Source organism: Rhinichthys klamathensis, unplaced genomic scaffold (genome assembly GCF_029890125.1).
Source record: "Rhinichthys klamathensis goyatoka isolate OS25496 unplaced genomic scaffold, OSU_Roscu_1.1 h1tg000246l_1, whole genome shotgun sequence".
Lineage (NCBI taxonomy): Eukaryota > Metazoa > Chordata > Actinopteri > Cypriniformes > Leuciscidae > Rhinichthys > Rhinichthys klamathensis.
The window spans coordinates 1,116,357-1,134,711 of NW_026606768.1; the positions used below are offsets into that span (position 1 = coordinate 1,116,357).

At 40.7% G+C, this 18,355-nt stretch overlaps 2 protein-coding genes across 4 annotated transcripts; both read right to left on the reverse strand.

The window, feature by feature from the left end:
* Positions 1-273: 273 nt before the first annotated feature.
* LOC130100645 (zinc fingers and homeoboxes protein 1-like) lies at positions 274-5,486 on the reverse strand. Its single transcript, XM_056266178.1, has 3 exons — positions 5,009-5,486; positions 3,716-3,975; positions 274-3,328 (listed from the first exon to the last, which is right to left on the reverse strand). Exons 2-3 carry the CDS (start codon positions 3,873-3,875, stop codon positions 999-1,001), a joined length of 2,490 nt encoding a protein of 829 aa, XP_056122153.1. The 5' UTR covers positions 3,876-3,975; positions 5,009-5,486; the 3' UTR covers positions 274-998.
* Positions 5,487-5,749: 263 nt separating this feature from the next.
* On the reverse strand, positions 5,750-17,950 carry LOC130100653 (ATPase family AAA domain-containing protein 2-like). 3 transcript variants are annotated; one of them, XM_056266198.1, is made up of 28 exons: positions 17,638-17,950; positions 16,939-17,069; positions 16,761-16,813; positions 16,524-16,674; positions 16,210-16,291; positions 16,031-16,121; positions 15,392-15,541; positions 15,131-15,242; positions 14,374-14,481; positions 14,001-14,109; positions 13,810-13,925; positions 13,459-13,633; positions 13,279-13,367; positions 12,985-13,144; positions 12,787-12,877; positions 12,136-12,456; positions 11,789-11,909; positions 11,092-11,278; positions 10,819-11,004; positions 10,545-10,680; positions 10,269-10,465; positions 10,000-10,159; positions 9,613-9,735; positions 9,360-9,518; positions 6,577-7,008; positions 6,347-6,480; positions 6,083-6,211; positions 5,750-5,912 (listed from the first exon to the last, which is right to left on the reverse strand). In XM_056266198.1, exons 1-28 carry the CDS (start codon positions 17,773-17,775, stop codon positions 5,880-5,882), a joined length of 4,074 nt encoding a protein of 1,357 aa, XP_056122173.1. In that variant the 5' UTR covers positions 17,776-17,950; the 3' UTR covers positions 5,750-5,879. The 3 variants fall into 3 exon arrangements, with proteins under 3 accessions (XP_056122173.1, XP_056122172.1, XP_056122171.1); XM_056266197.1 differs by having other exon boundaries at positions 12,142-12,456; positions 16,939-17,087; positions 17,638-17,949; XM_056266196.1 differs by having other exon boundaries at positions 16,939-17,087; positions 17,638-17,949.
* Positions 17,951-18,355: the final 405 nt, after the last annotated feature.

Below are 18,355 nucleotides of genomic sequence, written 5' to 3' on the forward strand. Positions count from 1 at the left end.
TCTAACAGCCCAACAGAGGAGAAATCTGAGGGAGGTTTCACTTTAAAATTAATTAACAGCAAATGACAGCCAAAAACAGGAATTCCCCATGTTTCCATTGAATTTAAGAAAATACTTTTAACTGTCCAGTTGAAAAGCTGCAAAACAGTCACATCTCCTGTTTATTAGAACCACTGACATTTTCATAAAATGTTTTTTCCCCCACAAGATAAGTATTAGCTGTTATATTTTGAAGTCAGATGGACTAAAATCTACAACGTCCTGTTGGGATGTAGTGTGCTGCTGAATATCAGATATCCACTGCCAGTATATGGATGATAAAACACTGGGAATGAGACATAAAACACTTGTGTGTCACCGAATTTTGAAATTCAATTTGAAATGTTTGGTCTTGCCCAACATAAATAAGGTGGCTGGTTGCGTTTTAAACACCGTACATCACGGTTGTTGACAAAGTGCCTCGTGTGTCCATCTGACACAAAGTATTCATGCATATTCCCTCAATAAGCTATTGTGTTCATTGTAAAGGGAACCTTAACATTCAATACTATACCTTTGGCACTAAGAATTCTCCAAATAACTGCAAGTGAGAAAAGCCCCTTTAAAAGCCCCTACTGAGAGGCCTAGGATGTCTTTGCATGTACAAGGGATAAGGTGCATAACCAATTCTGGTAGGCATAAGTTCAGATTGTATGCATGACATTGTCAAGATTATTCAAGGGCTCTTGAGTTATCGCTGCATTTCAGAGCCACAGAGAAAAAAAACCCTGTTCATGTGCATGATTTCTCAAGTTTTGAGTGAAACCAAACATTCTGACTAAAAAAACAACAACATTCTCCTCAATGTTTATGCTAGAAAGAACTTGTCAAACCTTAATTGAAACTATGTACAATATAAGCAGAATTGGTGCAGTGGTAGAGGGCATGTAGTCGAAACCCAACACAGTCATGGTTTTCCACCAAGGGCCATTGCTCAGAATAAAGCCAATTCAGACAGATCACTGACCCTCAGACATGGATAATGTTTTTCGAACGCTCTGTGGAGGCTCCCAGGAATCGCTGTCATCAGTATCGTCATCATCGTCACCTTCTTCATCTACCAAGGCAGAAGGTCCCTGCTCCTCAATTGCCGTCTCATTTTCACCCAGTGACTCGTCCTCTTCCTCATCTTGTTCCTCATTTCCCGTTTTATCTTCAAATGGGTTGGTACCCATTTCCTCCTTTCGACGAATCTCAGCAAACCACTCTCTCACCTGCTCGTAGCTCATGTTAGACTTGGCGACAAGCTCATCCAAGTCCTGTTCGTTCAGAAACTTGTGCTTCAAATAATATTCCTTCAGAATATCTCGTCCAGACTTAAACCTGATAGGTAAATTCTTCTCCGATTCTGTGGGCTTCTTCACTTTTCTATTACGGGTTCTCCCCCAACCGCGGTTCCGAATCCTCCGTTTTCTGTTTTTGTTGCCATTTGTTCCTCCCACATTTCCACTTTGATAGTAAAAATACCACTTCAAGTTGCCGTTCTTCCAGGCGTAGCGTGTATCGCCAAACCAATTGACGATGTAGGAGCGAGGTAGTCTGCTCTCCTCAGCCAGCTGGTCGTATTCTTCTGCCGAGGGCCACTGGGTCCGAACGAACGCAGTTTTTAGAACATGAAGCTGCTCCGGAGTTTTTTTAGTAACCTTCTCTTTGCTTACCCTCTTCCCACCAGGTGGAGTTTGGCTCCCCTTCTTCTGGGAAGATTCACCATCTGCTTTTGACTCAGAGGAATCGGGCACAGGGGCTTTCCTCTTTTCTGTGAACCAGGCGTCAATCTCTCGTCTGGTAAGCTTTGTCTCGGCTCTTAGTCGGCTGAGCTCTTCATCGGTTGGTGTGTCACATTTCTGAAAGCTTTCCTCTAGAACCACCAACTGCTCCGGTGTCTTTTCTTTAAACTTCTGCAGGGTAAAGTCTGGGAAGGGGTTCCAGGTCTTGGCGCGCGTCTCCTTCTCTTTGACGGGTGATGGTGTTGGAGACTGTGGCGTTTCGTCACTGGAGTCGATAACAATGGTGGCACTACTACTACCCCTGGGATTGTCGTTCGGGAGGATGGTGTGGCTGTTCTTAGAATTGCGCTGGTTGTATCGGGTGTCACTGAACCACTTTTTAATCTCACCTTTAGTGAGGTTGGTCAACTTCATTAGCCTAGCTATCTCAGCATCAGTAGCAAACTGATTCTTCAGATAGCTTGCTTTCAATTCAGCCAGCTGCTCCTTGGATTTCTTAGGGCGCATGCCAAAGTGATCGGCACTGAGTGCAGAGTTCTCCTGGGGGGTCAGTGATGGGGGCTGAACCGTAGTAGCTCTCTTAGTTTCACTGAGACCTGGGCTTATTTGATTGGTTGCGATCTTGGGAGTCTGGCTTTGATTGGGCATTCCGGCTACTGTCAGCGTTATCGGGGTGGTCACTGGGAGGCTGTTGGCTGTTCCAACCTGTGTCAGAACCAGACCTGGTTGCCCCACAATCTGGCAGGTTTGAAGAATAGACTGCAGGCCATTAGTAGCAGAAAGATGATGGGCTGGGATGACTGTGATGGTCTGGGGAACTGTGTGGACTGTGCCATTAAATTGCTTCCTCCTGGCCTCCTCAACCTCCTCTGGGGTCCAGCTAACACCATGCTTCAAACGCTGAGCTGAAAACCAGATCTTTATCTGCTCCTCGCTGAACTTGGTCTGGGCTGCAAGTCCCATGATCTCAGACACCGACGGGTAGGGGAACTTCTTGTAAATGTTGATCAGGACTGCATTGGAGTCCATGGCAGCATTATATGTGGGAATACTGCTTACTGGAATTAGAAGTTGAGCTTGAGCATTCTGCTGGGCCTGCAAGGCAGAAAGCACCTGGGCCAAGCCGGCCGGAAGAACCGTCGCAGAGTTCATAACCAGCTTCTTCTGATCTGCTACCACAGGGTTTGAAATATTGACGAGAACGCTGGGCTTTATGGACTCCGTGAGCAATGGGCTCATGTGTTCTGCTGCCATGGAAGAGCCCATCACTGATGCTTCCAATGGCTCCAGTTCCATCTCACTTTCGGCCATTGTCTCGCTTTCACTTGTGCCTTTTAGAGACATAGCTATTCTCTTGGGTTCAGACTTGCTTTTCATTTTCATTATGGGAGTCTTGCTGATTGGGATTCCAGTAACTGAGGGGTCATCACTATCCTCCATCTCTGTCTGCACAAAACCACCTTCAGTGGTCAGATCAGAAATGGGCTGCTCTAGTGATGTTTGACCTGAGCGTTTTCCTGAAGAATGACAGTCCTCGCTCGAGAAATGGCTCCCCTCATATTCTGTAAGCAAAGTGAAAGGATCATTTTGATTAGAGTCAGTATAAGTGCATGACAGGAAGGAACAGATGCTTAACATAAGTAGAACAGCACTTTTGAATTGTTAAAATGTTTTTTTTGTTGTCCTAACTAGCAGTGACTGTCAACAGTGATGTGCGACAGGAGGTTGCTTAACATATATTTTTTGCATTGTGATAGGTAGCCCCGCCCACAGTGTAAATCTCATTGGTCCAAAATCACACTCAACATAGTTGTATATTAACCATCAATAAGGTTTTGATTTTGCAGCATTTGAGCTTTCAATATGAACAGAAAAATTACTTGCACTTGGTACGGACAGAGCGCTTTTCTGAAAGGACATAAAAAAATGCCTTGAGAAGTGAACTTCACCTGTCTCTGTTTCCATGGGAACCACTGCTCCCTCTGTAGGACCGTCTGCCATACTCTCGGCTCCTTCGTTCCCTTCCAGGGCCTCCATATCTGGATCTTGCTCTACAACATCTGACGGAAGCACCATGCAGGGGGTCGTGGACTTCCTTCTGCTCGACATTGTGCTTGTGAGTGTGAAAAATATAAGCTAGCCAGAACCTCCAGGAGGTTGAATTTATATGCTAAATGTTAGTCCCATTCCAAGATTTGAGCTCAGCATCCTGAAAGATACAGAGAAACAAAAACATACACAAGACACTGGTTATCATGTAAACAGGACAGTTGACAGCATGATCAACATTCAATGATGCATTCATTTACACACTAGATCAAATTACTGCACAAGCTTCTGCTGCATCCCACTATTAGAGCCATTTACATCTGTATGACTTTACAAAGATATTGACAATTGTAGTACAAATGCAAAAAAATAAATGTAGATAAGATAAATATACACTTTTTTTAAATGCTAATCCAACACTGCATAATCTAGGTAGCACTTTACAATAAGTATGTTAACACTAGATAAAACATCTGTAAATGTGAAGTTGTGAACCGTTTTATCTGTTATCTAACATTTGATATATCTATATATTGCCCTTTAGATTTAGTGCCACTGCAGACAACGTAGTAACCTACAGCTGTCAGATATCTTTCTTTCTTTTTTGGGGGCTAAATATGTAGCTTACATTAAGGCCTGGTTTCACAGACAGGGCTTAGATTATGACAGTTATTTTGGTTAATTTATATTACAATACATTGTATATATAATATATATTAACATTAGTCAATGCATTAATAACTAACATTAACTAAAAATGAACAGTTAAGAGTATTCAAAAAATTTACTAAGTTGAATAACCATTGTTAAAATCTATACAACCTTTAGAGTCACCACTCACCAGTATGACACCAGTATCACTGAGCATGACAAAATTGCGTGTTTAGAGTGTTCCCTTGCGAACTCTGTGGCAGTACCATATCAAGGTACAAGTCCAAATTTCCATGGTAGCATGTTTAACAAATTGCTTTTATGTACAATGTTACATTAATTTCAGCAATCAGCACCATAGTATATATCAAAGTACTATGGTGTTTCCAAATATCAGAACTGTACTATGAATCATTGTATATACCTGGTACCCCAAGGTTATTAAAATTACTATGGTATTACCATATTACAAAGTGTATAAAACAAGATAACACCATGATACTTTGTTAGTGAGGGAGCTTCAGGGATGTACTGGAACTCACCGGCCGCGGGTTTTAGCGTGAGATCGCGGCTCTGGGTGCGAGTATCCTTCGGTTCGGCTGCAGGAAGAGCGGAGGCGAGGCGGACCGAGACCCGCCGCGGGTAGAGGGGGAAAACCCTGGATGCCTGGACCGGACAGATGCTACGCTGATCGGATGCTTCTCTCCCTGATGTTTCAGCCCCTCTATTATTTTGCCGGGCACGCTGCGCGGGTGTTTTATTGCTCTCTCAGTAAACACAATAATCATCTGCGCTCATTTTAATGGCAGTTTTCAATGATCATCAGGCGTCACCGCTGTCAGTGTTATACGTCGTGACATCATCGCCAGGCGACTCCTCGCCGTCACGTAAAATCGTAAATAAAACAACACGTTTGCACGGTAATTCAGTCAAGACACCCACAAAGGACTTAATAGGATCCAATTGCACATTCTTGTAGAATTTAAACCTCTCTATAAACTAAGAAACCCGAGTACTGACTATAGAAACGTACAATCTCCAAACCGTCCAATCAGAGTAAACGTGCGGTCACGTGGCCCTAATACATCTCTTCGTAGATTCAAATGGAATTTTCCCCATGTTTCCTATTAGCACGATTTAGATTTCATCAGAACCAGAAGAGCAGAAACCACAAGTAATTACAACACCCAACTACTTGCAGTACTTTAGGAAAATAGTAGATCATATATTTGTACCATTATAAAGTCATGTTTGGTATGAAAACTAAAGCGAGACAGTGAGACTTGTGATAAAGGCTTTAATATGCACTAAAAATGCACAACAACAAAGTCAGGACTAAAGAATTAACAAAATATAATTTATAGACCAGTAACTTCTTGTAAGAAATATATTGTAGTTTGTTTATTAAGAAAACTAGGAAAACTCCTCAACTTCTTTTGACATCTCCTGGAAAAGAAAAGAAAATACACATTAAGTAGGCATATAAAGTAATAAGCCTTTTACATTTGAAAAATGTTATGACTCAATTATAGTTTTAATCTACTGCACAGTGCACAATCAACAGAATAGTAAATTAATAAGGCTGCAGGATGCGTTTCTGCATTATCAAAACATACCTGTATAAGTGCAGTCTTGTCATAATCTTTCCTGTGTCTATAAATGCTCTGGCACAACAGAGCATAAAGTTTCTCCAGTTGATTGATCTCATATCCCTCTGTCATGTCCACGACTCTCTGTAAAAGTTCCTGAATCGGGAACGAAAACAAAACAGTCTAAAAACACCCTTCCAGTGTAAAAGTCGAGGTAACATGCACACTACAAGGTCATCAATTACACTTATTGTAATTGTTTCTGCAGTTAGATAAAGATATGTGGCGTACTTTCAGTTTGTTGTGGTCCACGATAAGAGGCAGGGTCTTCTGCTCCAGGATCTTCATGGCAGCATCCACACTGATGAGACTCTGCTGTTCGGCCTGGTTCTTAAAACCTCTTGTCATCCGCCTCAGTCTGAACTCTGAAAAACCCATACAAACTCAATTAATGCTTCATGTTCATACGAACACCACAACTGTTATTATGAATATGCTGAATGGTTTTGTGATTTACTAACCCATTCCACTGCTGTCCTCTGCAATTGGCTCTGTCCTCTTAGGTTCAGTGTTCTCTGATGCTTGGACATCATTTTGCACATCTGTGACATTATTCTGGACGGTCTCAACACTCACAACCTCATCCACTGTAGAGGTTGTATTGTCAATGTCCCATCTCTCAGAGATGTTATTCTGCACTACCTCAGTGGATTCTGCGAGTCCTTCTGCACGAGCACACTCATCAGCCTCCATTGACTCACATTCAACATCTTTCATCTTCTCTGGATCTTCACTCTCAGCCAGTTTTACATCATACTCTTCTTCATCCTCCTCTCCATCCCCTGATTCTGCTGTGGTAGGGTTGTCTTTAGAGTTCAAATGTGAGCAAGACTTCTTTCTGCGGATGAAGCCGTTTTTCCATCGGCTTTTCCTCTTCTTTTTCATCTGTGAAGCTGTGGATACACAAAATATTTCACCTGTAGCCGGCATAGAAGAAAGCCTACCAATCTAACTTGATGTCAAAAGTAGTGGTAAAATATTTTAAACATAAGTCACTACTAAAAATGTTATTAATAAATCAAACAATATTGACAAGAAAGACAAAACCACTTTCTTGGTCTTTATTAGGGGCTCTTTAAATGAATTACTAGGCCATGTTTTTATTTTTTATTTCTAAACATACTAGAAGGCTGCATGTCATTATTTTAATGTAAATATTTCACTTTAAAATGTATTACAATAAAGCATTTAGCATTCAAGTATGCTGTTGAATCATACAAAGATTCTGCTATGTCTATTAAACTTTTAACAAGTACATTCACAGTGAACATTCTGCTGACCCAGAGAGAGCAGTTGTCATATAGGGGTAGGGGTGGGCGATATGAGCAAAAATTCATATCACGATATTTTTCACTGTCTGGACGATATCGATATTATATCGCGATATGAGAAAAAAAATTGGAATCACATTTTAGTACACCTTAGTTAAATTACAGGCAAAATATGTATTTTAACATTAGATAACTAGAAAAAGGGGAGGCATTTCATTGGACATAGACCAGAAATGTTTTTTTTTTTTGCCATTTTTTTTCTCAAAAAGTGCAAACGTGCAACATGAGGTAGGCCTGAATGCACTTGTTATGTCTTTCCACTTTTTGCTCGTTTTGTCATAATGAGAACCGGCAGCGAATGAAGACTTTATTGATTTCTGAGTGAGAGCCGTCTTCGGGTGTGCTCTGTCTCCGCCGGGAATATCTGTTGTTATAGTTTTGCTTTTTTAAATTAGTTTTTATTTTAATATCGTTTTCAATTTTGCTTTAAATTTCTGTTTAGTTTTAGCTAGTTTCATTAATGGTTTTGTAAATTTTTATTTTGCAAACACAATTCTATATAGTTTTTATTTTATTTAGTTTCAGTTTTAATAATTATAGTTTAGCTTTAGCAGAGCGAGCAGAACACTTCCAGTGTAGACCAAAGGGAGACGTTTAATTTAAGTTTAATGTTTGCACAGATTACAGTTAACTCTTGTTAATAATAAAAATAAAATAATGGTTTGAGATTGAACAAAGCACCAAATAAATAGAACTTAAAAGTATACAAGAAAAAAACAATGAAAATTTTCATACAAACTAATTCATTAGTGTAAGGAGACAGAATAAAGGCCTACAGTTTAGTATAAAACCCATTACGTCTATGGGGAGCCCCCACAAAGATAGTGGACCAGTGTGTGTGTATGCGCGCGCTTATGTGTGTGTCGTGTCCTGTTATTCATAGCCTAACGTTACATTGCGGGGAAATGTCTCCACGTGGATAATATTATTAGCAGTAAATGTTTTGTAAAAACAAAGATAATAATAGCAGCTTTCAGCCTTCATGAAAACATGACATCTCAAACATACAGTAGCCTAGAACTTTAACGTTTTTTGTGCTTGACGAACTTGTTTTGGTGTTGCACCCGCATCTCGCAAATGAAACGGCATTCTAAAAATGCTGCGCTCCAGTTAAAAGTCAAACTTGCGTCTCATTACCTTGTTATTTCCCATTCCACCGCAAAAGATGCATCCTTTATGAACAGTCGCTTAGCACTAGCGATGTGTTCTACGTTACGGCCCTTCATTGAACGCGTCACAGGACAGCGGTTAATCGCCTCAGCAACTTCACGCGAATGAAGCGCCAAATCAGCCATTTCCTTAAACAGCGTATTCGATTCTGTATCGTCATTAACAGTTGTGTTAACAGAGTAGCCTAACTTACCAAATTGAACAAAACAATATAACTGCAAAATTTGAATTTATGAATACGGTATCCTAGGTATCGCAAAATCCATATCATGGCACAACATAATACCGGTATTCACGTTCATACCGGTATAGCGCCCACCCCTATATAGGGGTGGGCTATTTACCGGTAGACACGATTAACCGGTAAAAATTTGTCAGTATTTGTCGGTAGAGATTTTGGACTATTGTCTCTATCATGGTTCGTGTTGTCAAAAGTGACGATACCAGCATTTCCCCCTGGCATTTTGAGCGCTGTTGAACGGATTCTTAAACACCTCTGATTCACAGAGTGCTTACACAGATACACATGGGAGCATTTGAAAGCAGGCGGCTATCAGTGGATATATTAGGAATCTGCTAATAGACGCCTGTTTTCATTCAGAATAGTGGTAGAATAGTGATCTCTAATTAACAAAAAAAAAAAGAAGTTTTTTTTATTTAACCAGATCAATTGTGCAGCTCTAGATGGGAGTAATAAGAGACTCTACAGCACTGATGTCAGGAATTACAGCACTGTCAGTCACCTGTATTAAATCCTGTTTGACGTGATGCAATCACGGCTGGTGCTGGCACAGGTGTAGCATCTTTACTGGGTGCTGGATCACTCATCTTCTGCTCGACTGTAGCGGACATCTTTGGCAGCACGTGATAGTAGGCAGGAGTGAACCGTGATGAGGTGGAGCCTAAAAATAAAATATTATAAAATGTAAGTGATGCTAGTCTCACTCCAATCCAAATATTATCCCATACTGAAAATCAATGGAGCGTCACTGAAACCTCGTTTGATGCGAGACTCCCTGATCTCAAGACAGGTCTTCTCAAAGTCCTCGTCTAATTCATCTCTGATTATGACATGTACCGTGTCCTTGAGAGCACAGGCACGGTGTCTGATGAGCCGATCTATTACAAACACAAACATCATAGAAATTACAGAAATCACACAAGTCATAAAGGATAGTTCCAACTATAAAATTTAATTAGATATGCTTTTGAAGTAAAAGCCAAAGCTGACAATCCCTTGACCATACATTCATTCATTGAGCCAAGCTGAATGGAAATGATGTTCAACCTACATACTATGCAGTGGTTGTCACCAATGTCCAGTAGATAAACCACACACATATATACATACAAAATATATTACCATTACAATTCCCAGCCTACCTGAGGGGTCTCTGTCTGGATTGTACTCAAGGGCGTTCTGCCAAATCAGATCCACATCATGCAGGTAAGCCGCCACGGTTTCATACTTGTGCAGATCAATTTGGGAGAGAACTGTGGACAAGTCCATGGGCTGTTTGATGACTGTAGTGTAATCAGGAACCTTTCCCAATGAAAACCACATGACTTCAGTGAGGACACCGCTGGTTCAGCAATATTTCAACAGCTAGAGAGTTGATTAAGAAGAACTGTGGGACTGAAAACTATCTTACCTCCTCGATGTCCACAGGCTTTGTAAAAGCCTTGAAGCGTTTGTCCTGAGCCAGTCGGTTGGTGACATCTCGCAGGAAGAGGCGGAGTTCCCTGAGCGTGTTCTCTTCCTGCTCCTCTAACTTCTGCATCTCCTGCTCAGACAGCTGGCGGGGAGGTGGCGGAGGGGCCACCGGTAACACCTCTAGAGCCTGGAGGACTGAGAAGGAGAGAGTTATCACAAGTGTGCATGAAAACACTTCACTAAGAATATGAAAAACACCACAAAAAAAACTCACCTGCTTCTCTCTTAGATGCTGGGGCTTTAGCAGCTTGATTTAAAATAAGATCCTCAAAAAATGTGTGCCTCTCCTCCCAAGAAGGAAGCGGAACATTGAACACCTCACCATACTCAACATGAAAAAGGTCCTGCACCTTTAAACAGGTTAACACCAAAAACAAAAGACTGTCATAGAATAGCATTACAGAAGATAAAATGCATCACAAATTATATTTAATTTAGTCTTTAGGCCAAACAAGCCCCGATACTGGTTTATACAGTTCATGTGGTACCTCAGGATAGAGCGTTTGGTGAGGAAAGCTGCATGTGGCGAGGAGGAGGCAGGGGCAGAATGAAGGGATGTCCTGCAGGAGACTGATGAATGTGGCCTTCAAAGTGGAGCTCACGGTGTCCCACCAGCGCTGGATGTGTGGAATATACAGAATACTGGGAGTGGTTCTCCTCGCCTCACAGAAAACCTGATGTATAATACAAGGTTGATAGTCATTTAAGAAAACAAGTTTATCGGGGTATCTTGTGCTTTTGTATAAATTCAGTGTGTTCACCTGGGCACAAGCCTCCTCTGCGGTGGCTGAACTGACCCCATACAACACAGCAATATCGAGTGTATAAACGGTGAACTTCTCCAGGGCGTGAAGAATAGCGGGAGCCAAGTGTGAAGTCTGACCAGAACCTGATGTCCCACAGAGTAGCAGTCTAGGTCTGAATGAGGTGGGCTGCTGCAGGGCATTCCTGTAATACAGGTAATGAAAGAAATAAAAGCAGGTCAAAATTACTTATACCATTAAATTATAATTTATACCATAGGCTGAATACTATAGAATTTCACTGATGACAAGTTAAAATGTAGTTACTGAACATGTTTTCGAGTCTCCAGCTCTGTTCAAAATACTTAGTGAGTGACCTCCCAAGACAGCATAATAAGTATTTATTGAATTTTTTTTTTTTTTTAGAAAAGTTGGATCCTGTTTTTAAACAAATCTGTAACTACACAAAACTTTATGGCAATATATTTTATTTCATAAGGCTTTCCTGTGAACTTTTATCTGTATACAGTGGATGAAACTACATATAAACAGTTCAGTCAAGGAAAGGGAAATGTGTACATGACAGACCTCATTTGACTCATATTTATCTCGTAAACTTGATATCAGGAAATTATTTACTACTATAAAACATCAGGCTTGATTTTTTTTTTTTTTATATGGGGAAGCACAAGAAACATTTTTCTGCATTTCTAACCTGTTCAGATGAAGAGCAGATGGAACAGGCCCAGTGTTCTTCTGGCCTTTATTACTACAGCACACAGAGGACCCCTCATCTTCACTCTGCAGTAGATCCTCTAAGATGTCAGACACACCCCCTAAAATAAAAAATATTATCTTGCATTGATGGCATGATTAAGAATTTCAAAATACATTTACAATTTCTGAAAAAAGAAAAAAAAGAAGAAAAAAAAGGGTGAGTGGCGTCTGCCCGTGCAAATGTGACATGATATAATGTGTTTTATGATTTGAGTTCTACAATGTTGTGCAAATACTAATGTGTTCTTATTGCTATTTAGAAGGGAGATAAAAATAGCAAGCTATCTTTACCAGCATCTCTTTTCTTCTTGAGGCCCTGCTCTACATGAGGAAAGAGTTTCTGCAGCATCTCCATTGCGTTATTGAGGGCAGAGCTCAGCAGGGGTTCCACTACAGGGGTGAGTGCTTTAGCTGGAGATGCCACCGCCCTCTGTGAAGCCGGAACGATCTTCCTCATGGCTGAGAGGAAGTCCCGGCCACTCACACTGATGGACTCCACATCCAGCAGGAGCTTCTGGGAGGAAGCATATATTTGGGGGTAGCACCTGCGCAGCGCGCACAGAGCTGCTTCTGCGCACATGGCTTTGATGTCTGCACCACAGTAACCTAGGAGCACAGGGAGCCATATTTTTGACTACTGGTATAAAAATCAAGGATGATAGTGCAGTTCATTCTAATAAAGCACTGCCCACTTGGACAGGACGAGACAGTTTGAGGTCTCGCTAAATGCCAGAATTATAGAGTGAGAGTACTAGAACAGCAGAACGTTACATAACACTGCTACCCAAAACCCAAACACAGCAATACCCAGGTCCTGGGGGAGTTGGAAAGCTCCAGCATCTGTTTTAGCACTGAGCAAGCTGAGACAAAGGTAAGCTATTATTTGAGATGCGCTCATCAGGAGGTTTAACATTGTAGAACATGAGATGCTCTTACCAACACACTTGTCAGCCAACTCTTCAAGAAACACATCAGACAGCTGCGGGTCCCACTGCCTGGTATGGATCTTTAAAATATCTTTGCGAGCCTACAAAGAAGCAACAACGTCTTGTGGGTTACCCTAAACAAAACACTCACTGCAGTCGAAAATAAACACTGAATAAGTGGTTCTACAATAGAGCTCCAAACTCTCACCTCTCTGTCTGGTAGGCTGAAGAGAAACTCTCTGTCGAATCGCCCGGGCCGTCTGAGCGCTGGATCGATAGAGTCCAGACGGTTAGTGGCTCCAATAACAACCACCTCACCACGGCTGTCCAGCCCGTCCATGAGAGCCAACAGGGTGGACACGATGGAGCTTTAGACAACAAACACAAACAAACGATTCAACATTTACAAAAGAACAGCAAAAAGCACCTTTAAACAAGAAATATACATACATATATATATATATATATATATATACACACACAGAAACGCAGACTAACATACCTGTGTATCTGATCTTGCCGGCTTGACCGAACAGGTGCGATGCCATCAATTTCATCAAAAAAAATAATTGATGGACGCATCTGGTATGCCTGGCAAATAAATGGCAAAGTTCCTTTAAATCACGCAGAGAAAAAGTTAGGCATCAATGAATGACCATTTTTTAAATGAAATGTGGGAAACCTGGTCAAACAGGAGGCGGAGCTGTCTCTCAGACTCGCCCACCCATTTGCTGAGGCAGTCTGCCCCTTTCCTCATGAAGAACGACACCTTCTTCTCGCCTTGACTGCACTCATTTGCCAGGGCTCGAGCAACCAGAGTCTTTCCTGTGCCAGGAGGGCCGTAGAACAGACAGCCTCTGGAAAAATATCAGTCATTCAACATGCGTTCTGCCAAAGGTGATATTCAACATTACCTCTCATTTTTGCAATCTGTTGGTTAGTCATCCAAATAGGCCTCTCATTTTTGCAATCTGTTGGTTAGTCATCCAAATAGGCATTTAATGTGAATATTTGTCAATATCACTTTTCAAACCTTGGAGGCTGAATCTTGAACCTCTCAAAGACTTCAGGGTAGAGTAAAGGAAACACAACCATCTCCTTCAATGCGGAGATGTGTTTGCCCAAACCCCCAATGCTGTCAAAGCGCACCTGCACATGGAAACCCAACAGTCATTTAAAGGTCTTTACAATTTTTGTAGTTCAATTCAAACGGCAAGCACATACCGTTTTATCAATTTGCATTGGGTCAACATCTGCAAGACTTGCTCCAATTTTAATCCTGTCCTTATGGATTCCCAACAAATCCTCCTTCCGTAGATTCATAGGGAGGCATCTACAAGCAAAATGTGATTAAACGTTTAGTTTAATAATTGCTTTAAAATATTTAAAGACTACAAAATCTAGATAATAATAATAATATCTAAGAAACAACTCTTACAGAGCAACGACAAATATAGCTTCTTTATTGTGTGCACAAGTACAGGTGTTGTATTTCAGAGCCGTTTGATTGGTCATGTCTGCTCTGCAAGACTTTGAACCCAGATATGTCTTAAGCATAGCACCTCTAAAATAAAAGCTTTCAGCGAGAGCTCTTTACCTGTTTATTGACCTGCTACGACTCTTACTTCTCCGTCTCTCAAATTTCTCTTCATCAGATGATGATGACGATGATGTGGAGTCACTACTGTGGATGGCATGTCTTCTCCTAAGATGAAGACAAAAGAACAGAAAGATTGTATTTTAGACTATCATAAAACATTCACACCAATGAAAAGTCTAAACTTTAATAAAATACTCCACCACCTCCTATACCCTAACACCTCTTTCCAAAACGAACTCATTTAAATGTGCACAGAACATATTTGTAATTATTATATTAGCGCAACGTATTGTAAAGTGCCATTTGTTGTCTTCACTTTGAAAGCCCTTTAATTTTCCACATGCAGATCTAGTGAGGCTGTATGAATGCTTGGCTTACCCGTCACCCTCACTCCTGTCTGGACTACAGCACGAGAAACACAAAGATGAGTGGCACTGAAATTACAACATGAACAGCGCAAAGGGGTGTGCATTTTGATAAGACTCTAATACTCCACTACTTGAGATGGGATGTCGGGTGATGAAGCAAGTTCCATCTGCACTATTTTTCAATTGTTGTTTTATTAACACAATGTCTTTGGCAATTGCACTGTGGCTTGCTGTTCCTTCAGCATCTTGCTCACATCTGTCTCGTTTTTTTAAGACAGGGTGTCAAACATAGCGCACTTTCAAATACGAATCAAGACCCTGTCAAGCCAAGACAAACTGATAATGTTGAAAAAGAATTTGAAGAGAAATTGAGGACTAGTACTGACCTGGTGCTCCTCCTGTTGTTGTACAAGCTCCTGGGACTTGAGGAACTAAATGGATATCTTCGTCTAACTGGCGTGGAGTGACGTTTAAAAAAGATGCTCTGCTTTTTTGGCTCTGCAATAAAAAAATATATAGTAAAAAGGAAAATTCTATAAGGCATGAAAGGCAGAGAAAAAGATGACTTAAGCACATTTAAATCAGGGATGTGTATATCTGATCTGTATAGTCAGTGCATGGTCTCTTTAATGAACTATTACACAAACCTTCAAGAGGCGCCTGGTAACGCACAATAGCTTTTCTTTGTCGGAACTCATAGCGCTTTTCGTTCTCTTCTTCATCTTCATCATCATCTCCCTCATCATTTTCTTCTTCCTCTTCCTCACCTTCTCCATCCTCCTCTTGATCACTGTATTCTGGGAAATAAATACAGGTTCAGGCCAACCAACATGCTAAACAAAAAACAATAATATTTTGAGGTACATATGCTGTTAATTATACTACACCAAACATTTGTACCTTGATCACATGCCAAATAAACAGGGCAGTGATTAGACTTATTCAAGTCTCATAAACCTGTTACACCAGTGTTAGAACCAGCTTCATCATTTGTTAAAAACAAAAACAAATTGTTGTTGTACGCATCTTCATTTAGACTAGAGCAATATATATATATATATATATATATATATATATAGTTTTATAATTTGAAACCTAATAAACCTGTGTATAACATTTTTCTTATCTTTCAATCCTCATTTTATAAAAATGTATGGTAATGAGTGTCCAAATAAATGTTGGAGCTAACGCAAATGTTTTAGTTGTGGGGCTATAGATTCACCATTGACGCAAACTGCTAGATAAAGGTGCACAGGATTAATAAATTCCTGATCTACAATCATCACCATTCTCCTGGTTGTCTGAACTCTCCTCCTGTCCTCTGACTGAAGGTTTTGTGACCCTCTTCCTCTTTGTTCCAGAGAAAATTATCAAATTCTAAAAAGGAACACAAAAACAGTGAGTTAAGTCCTGGCTGATCACAGAAGTACAAGAGGAGTCAGTGATGAAGATCATGATGACGCACCTCCTCCTCACTGTCTCTGCTCCTCAATCTCCGACGCATCTTCTGCATGTCATCCATCTTCTGAAGCACAGCCTCTGCAGTGCTAAAACAGCCGAAAACAGCCACTGAGACCCAAGAACCACAGAAATATCCACACACAAAGCCAGTTGCACATCCGAGTCTGAATATAAAGGTCCAATGTGAAACTGGTTTGTGTGAATCTACCACATGTTAGACTTCTGATCATCAAAATGGGAAAATCATAAAATGTGATTTAAATTAGTCACTGTCCTTATAAACAGAAATATAACTGTGTTTTCTATATAAGTGCATACTTTGTGATGAGTCTGTCATAGAGGACCGACTGGTTCCTGGCGTCAAGCTTATATCTTGTGATTCTTGAGCTACGCCTCACAGCACTGTCTTCTTCTCGCCTTTGATTTCGAGCAGGCAGGCTTCGAGAAGTAGGAGTTGATTCCACCTCATCTGAAGAAAGTAATGGATTCATATTTAGCAAGCAGCAAATCAACAGAACTGCTGTCTGACGTTTTCAAATACTCTGACGTTCCCACCTGTGTGCTCATCTGCCGATCGCTCCCCATCTGCCTGAAATCTTGGAGATTTCCTATGAATTAATGAATAAATAAAATATAGTGTAGTGTATCAAGTACATTCAGTATGTAAGATGATTTTTTGATCAAACAATTGGAGAATCAGAAATTAAACCATCACACAGACACACACACACACCTTAAATTCTTCACACTTTTCTCATCTTTTGGAGGGGATTTTGGAGGAGATGTGCTGTTTTGTCCATTCATATCAGCAAAGGTGACTACATGTCTTCCTCTTTGAGTTCTGCCCCTCATGCCGTTTTCCTCCTTTACAGACAAAAACCCCTAAAATAAATATTTTCAATGTATCATAGCAGTGTCCAGCAGAATGACATGCTATACTCTGTATAGAACTATTTTTAAAAGCATTTATGTCAACTACGTACTGACAGGAGCTCATATATCATGATTAAATTATATATTTGTAATTATCAAAAGTGTCACACCACATATAACTTCACTATTTACAGGTGATAATATGTGCACTGTGTAACGTTAAGCTATGGATGGATATTTTTCATTGCGGCAAAACTTCATTGCCCAATAAAACGGAATTCTGATTTTGACTTGTCAACTAACGTTACCCCTTTACATTTATCATCCATCCTCCTGCACCATGTAAATTATTACCCGTGTAGATTTGAGGTAACATTGATAATCAACTCATCTGTTTTTGTTTTGGAACTGTTAACAAGTCGCGCGCTCTGCAGTTCATTCAAGCGTCTCGCGCTCAATTTAAGCGCCAACTTTGTTTTAATAGAGCAAGAGATTTACTGTAGGTAAACAAACAAATTACTGACATATTTGTACTAGTAAAGAAGAGTTATTAACTCACATTGGCCGGACTGTCCTCTGCGCTCGTTAAACTGTCATCATGGGCCTTTTTTAGCCGCGCGGACTTTCTCTGAGGCGGGTTCAGCGACAGAAACTCCGAGCTCGAGTCCATTTCACCGTTACTGCGTAACATCACCATCTTTAACGAGCCTTAAAAGACCCCCAGACCATTCACTGTCAGCTCACTTTAAGCTGTGTTCGTCAAGATTTTAATACGCCGAGTGCTTTGAACTAGAACACATCGTTTTGAAAAAGCACTAGTCCTCCTTGATTTCTGGCGCCACAAACGTCACTTACAGTCGAATGACACAACGCAAATACGAATGTGCTAGCGAGACAGAAACTAGGGCTGTTTATAAGAATGACCGCCCAACCAAATCCCTTGTTTCAAATATAACGTGTTATTCAAATGGATATGAAGAAATTATAGGAGAGAAATTGCTGGACCTTTCGATGACAAAACCTTTGAGGGATTTATCTGTGCAAGTAATACGATTTTGCGTAGGAATACTGTTAGGAAGGTGTACCTACTCATTTTTGGCGCGCCATAAGTGACGCGGGGCTCAAGATTCTGATTGGCTGACGCAAGCCAAACCCCGTCGTAAGCTTGTTTACTAGGGACAGTCGAGGACAGAAATCAGACATTTGGCGCCATATATATTCTAACTTTTATTTCAGAGTAAAGTTATGATATAAACCAAATAATATCTTCGCTTACA

What these genes read in the sequence shown, in the direction of transcription:
- LOC130100645 (XM_056266178.1), bottom strand. Translation starts at nt 3,875, where the DNA reads ATGTCGAGCAGAAGGAAGTCCACGACCCCCTGCATGGTGCTTCCGTCA. An exon ending in TCCCATGGAAACAGAGACAG is followed by an intron (nt 3,329 to 3,715) that starts GTGAAGTTCACT and finishes CTTTGCTTACAG; the next exon opens with AATATGAGGGGAGCCATTTC.
- LOC130100653 (XM_056266196.1), bottom strand. Translation starts at nt 17,775, where the DNA reads ATGGTGATGTTACGCAGTAACGGTGAAATGGACTCGAGCTCGGAGTTT. An exon ending in TTCAAGATTCAGCCTCCAAG is followed by an intron (nt 13,634 to 13,809) that starts GTTTGAAAAGTG and finishes ATATTTTTCCAG; the next exon opens with AGGCTGTCTGTTCTACGGCC. An exon ending in TCTGCTCTTCATCTGAACAG is followed by an intron (nt 11,279 to 11,788) that starts GTTAGAAATGCA and finishes CCTGTATTACAG; the next exon opens with GAATGCCCTGCAGCAGCCCA.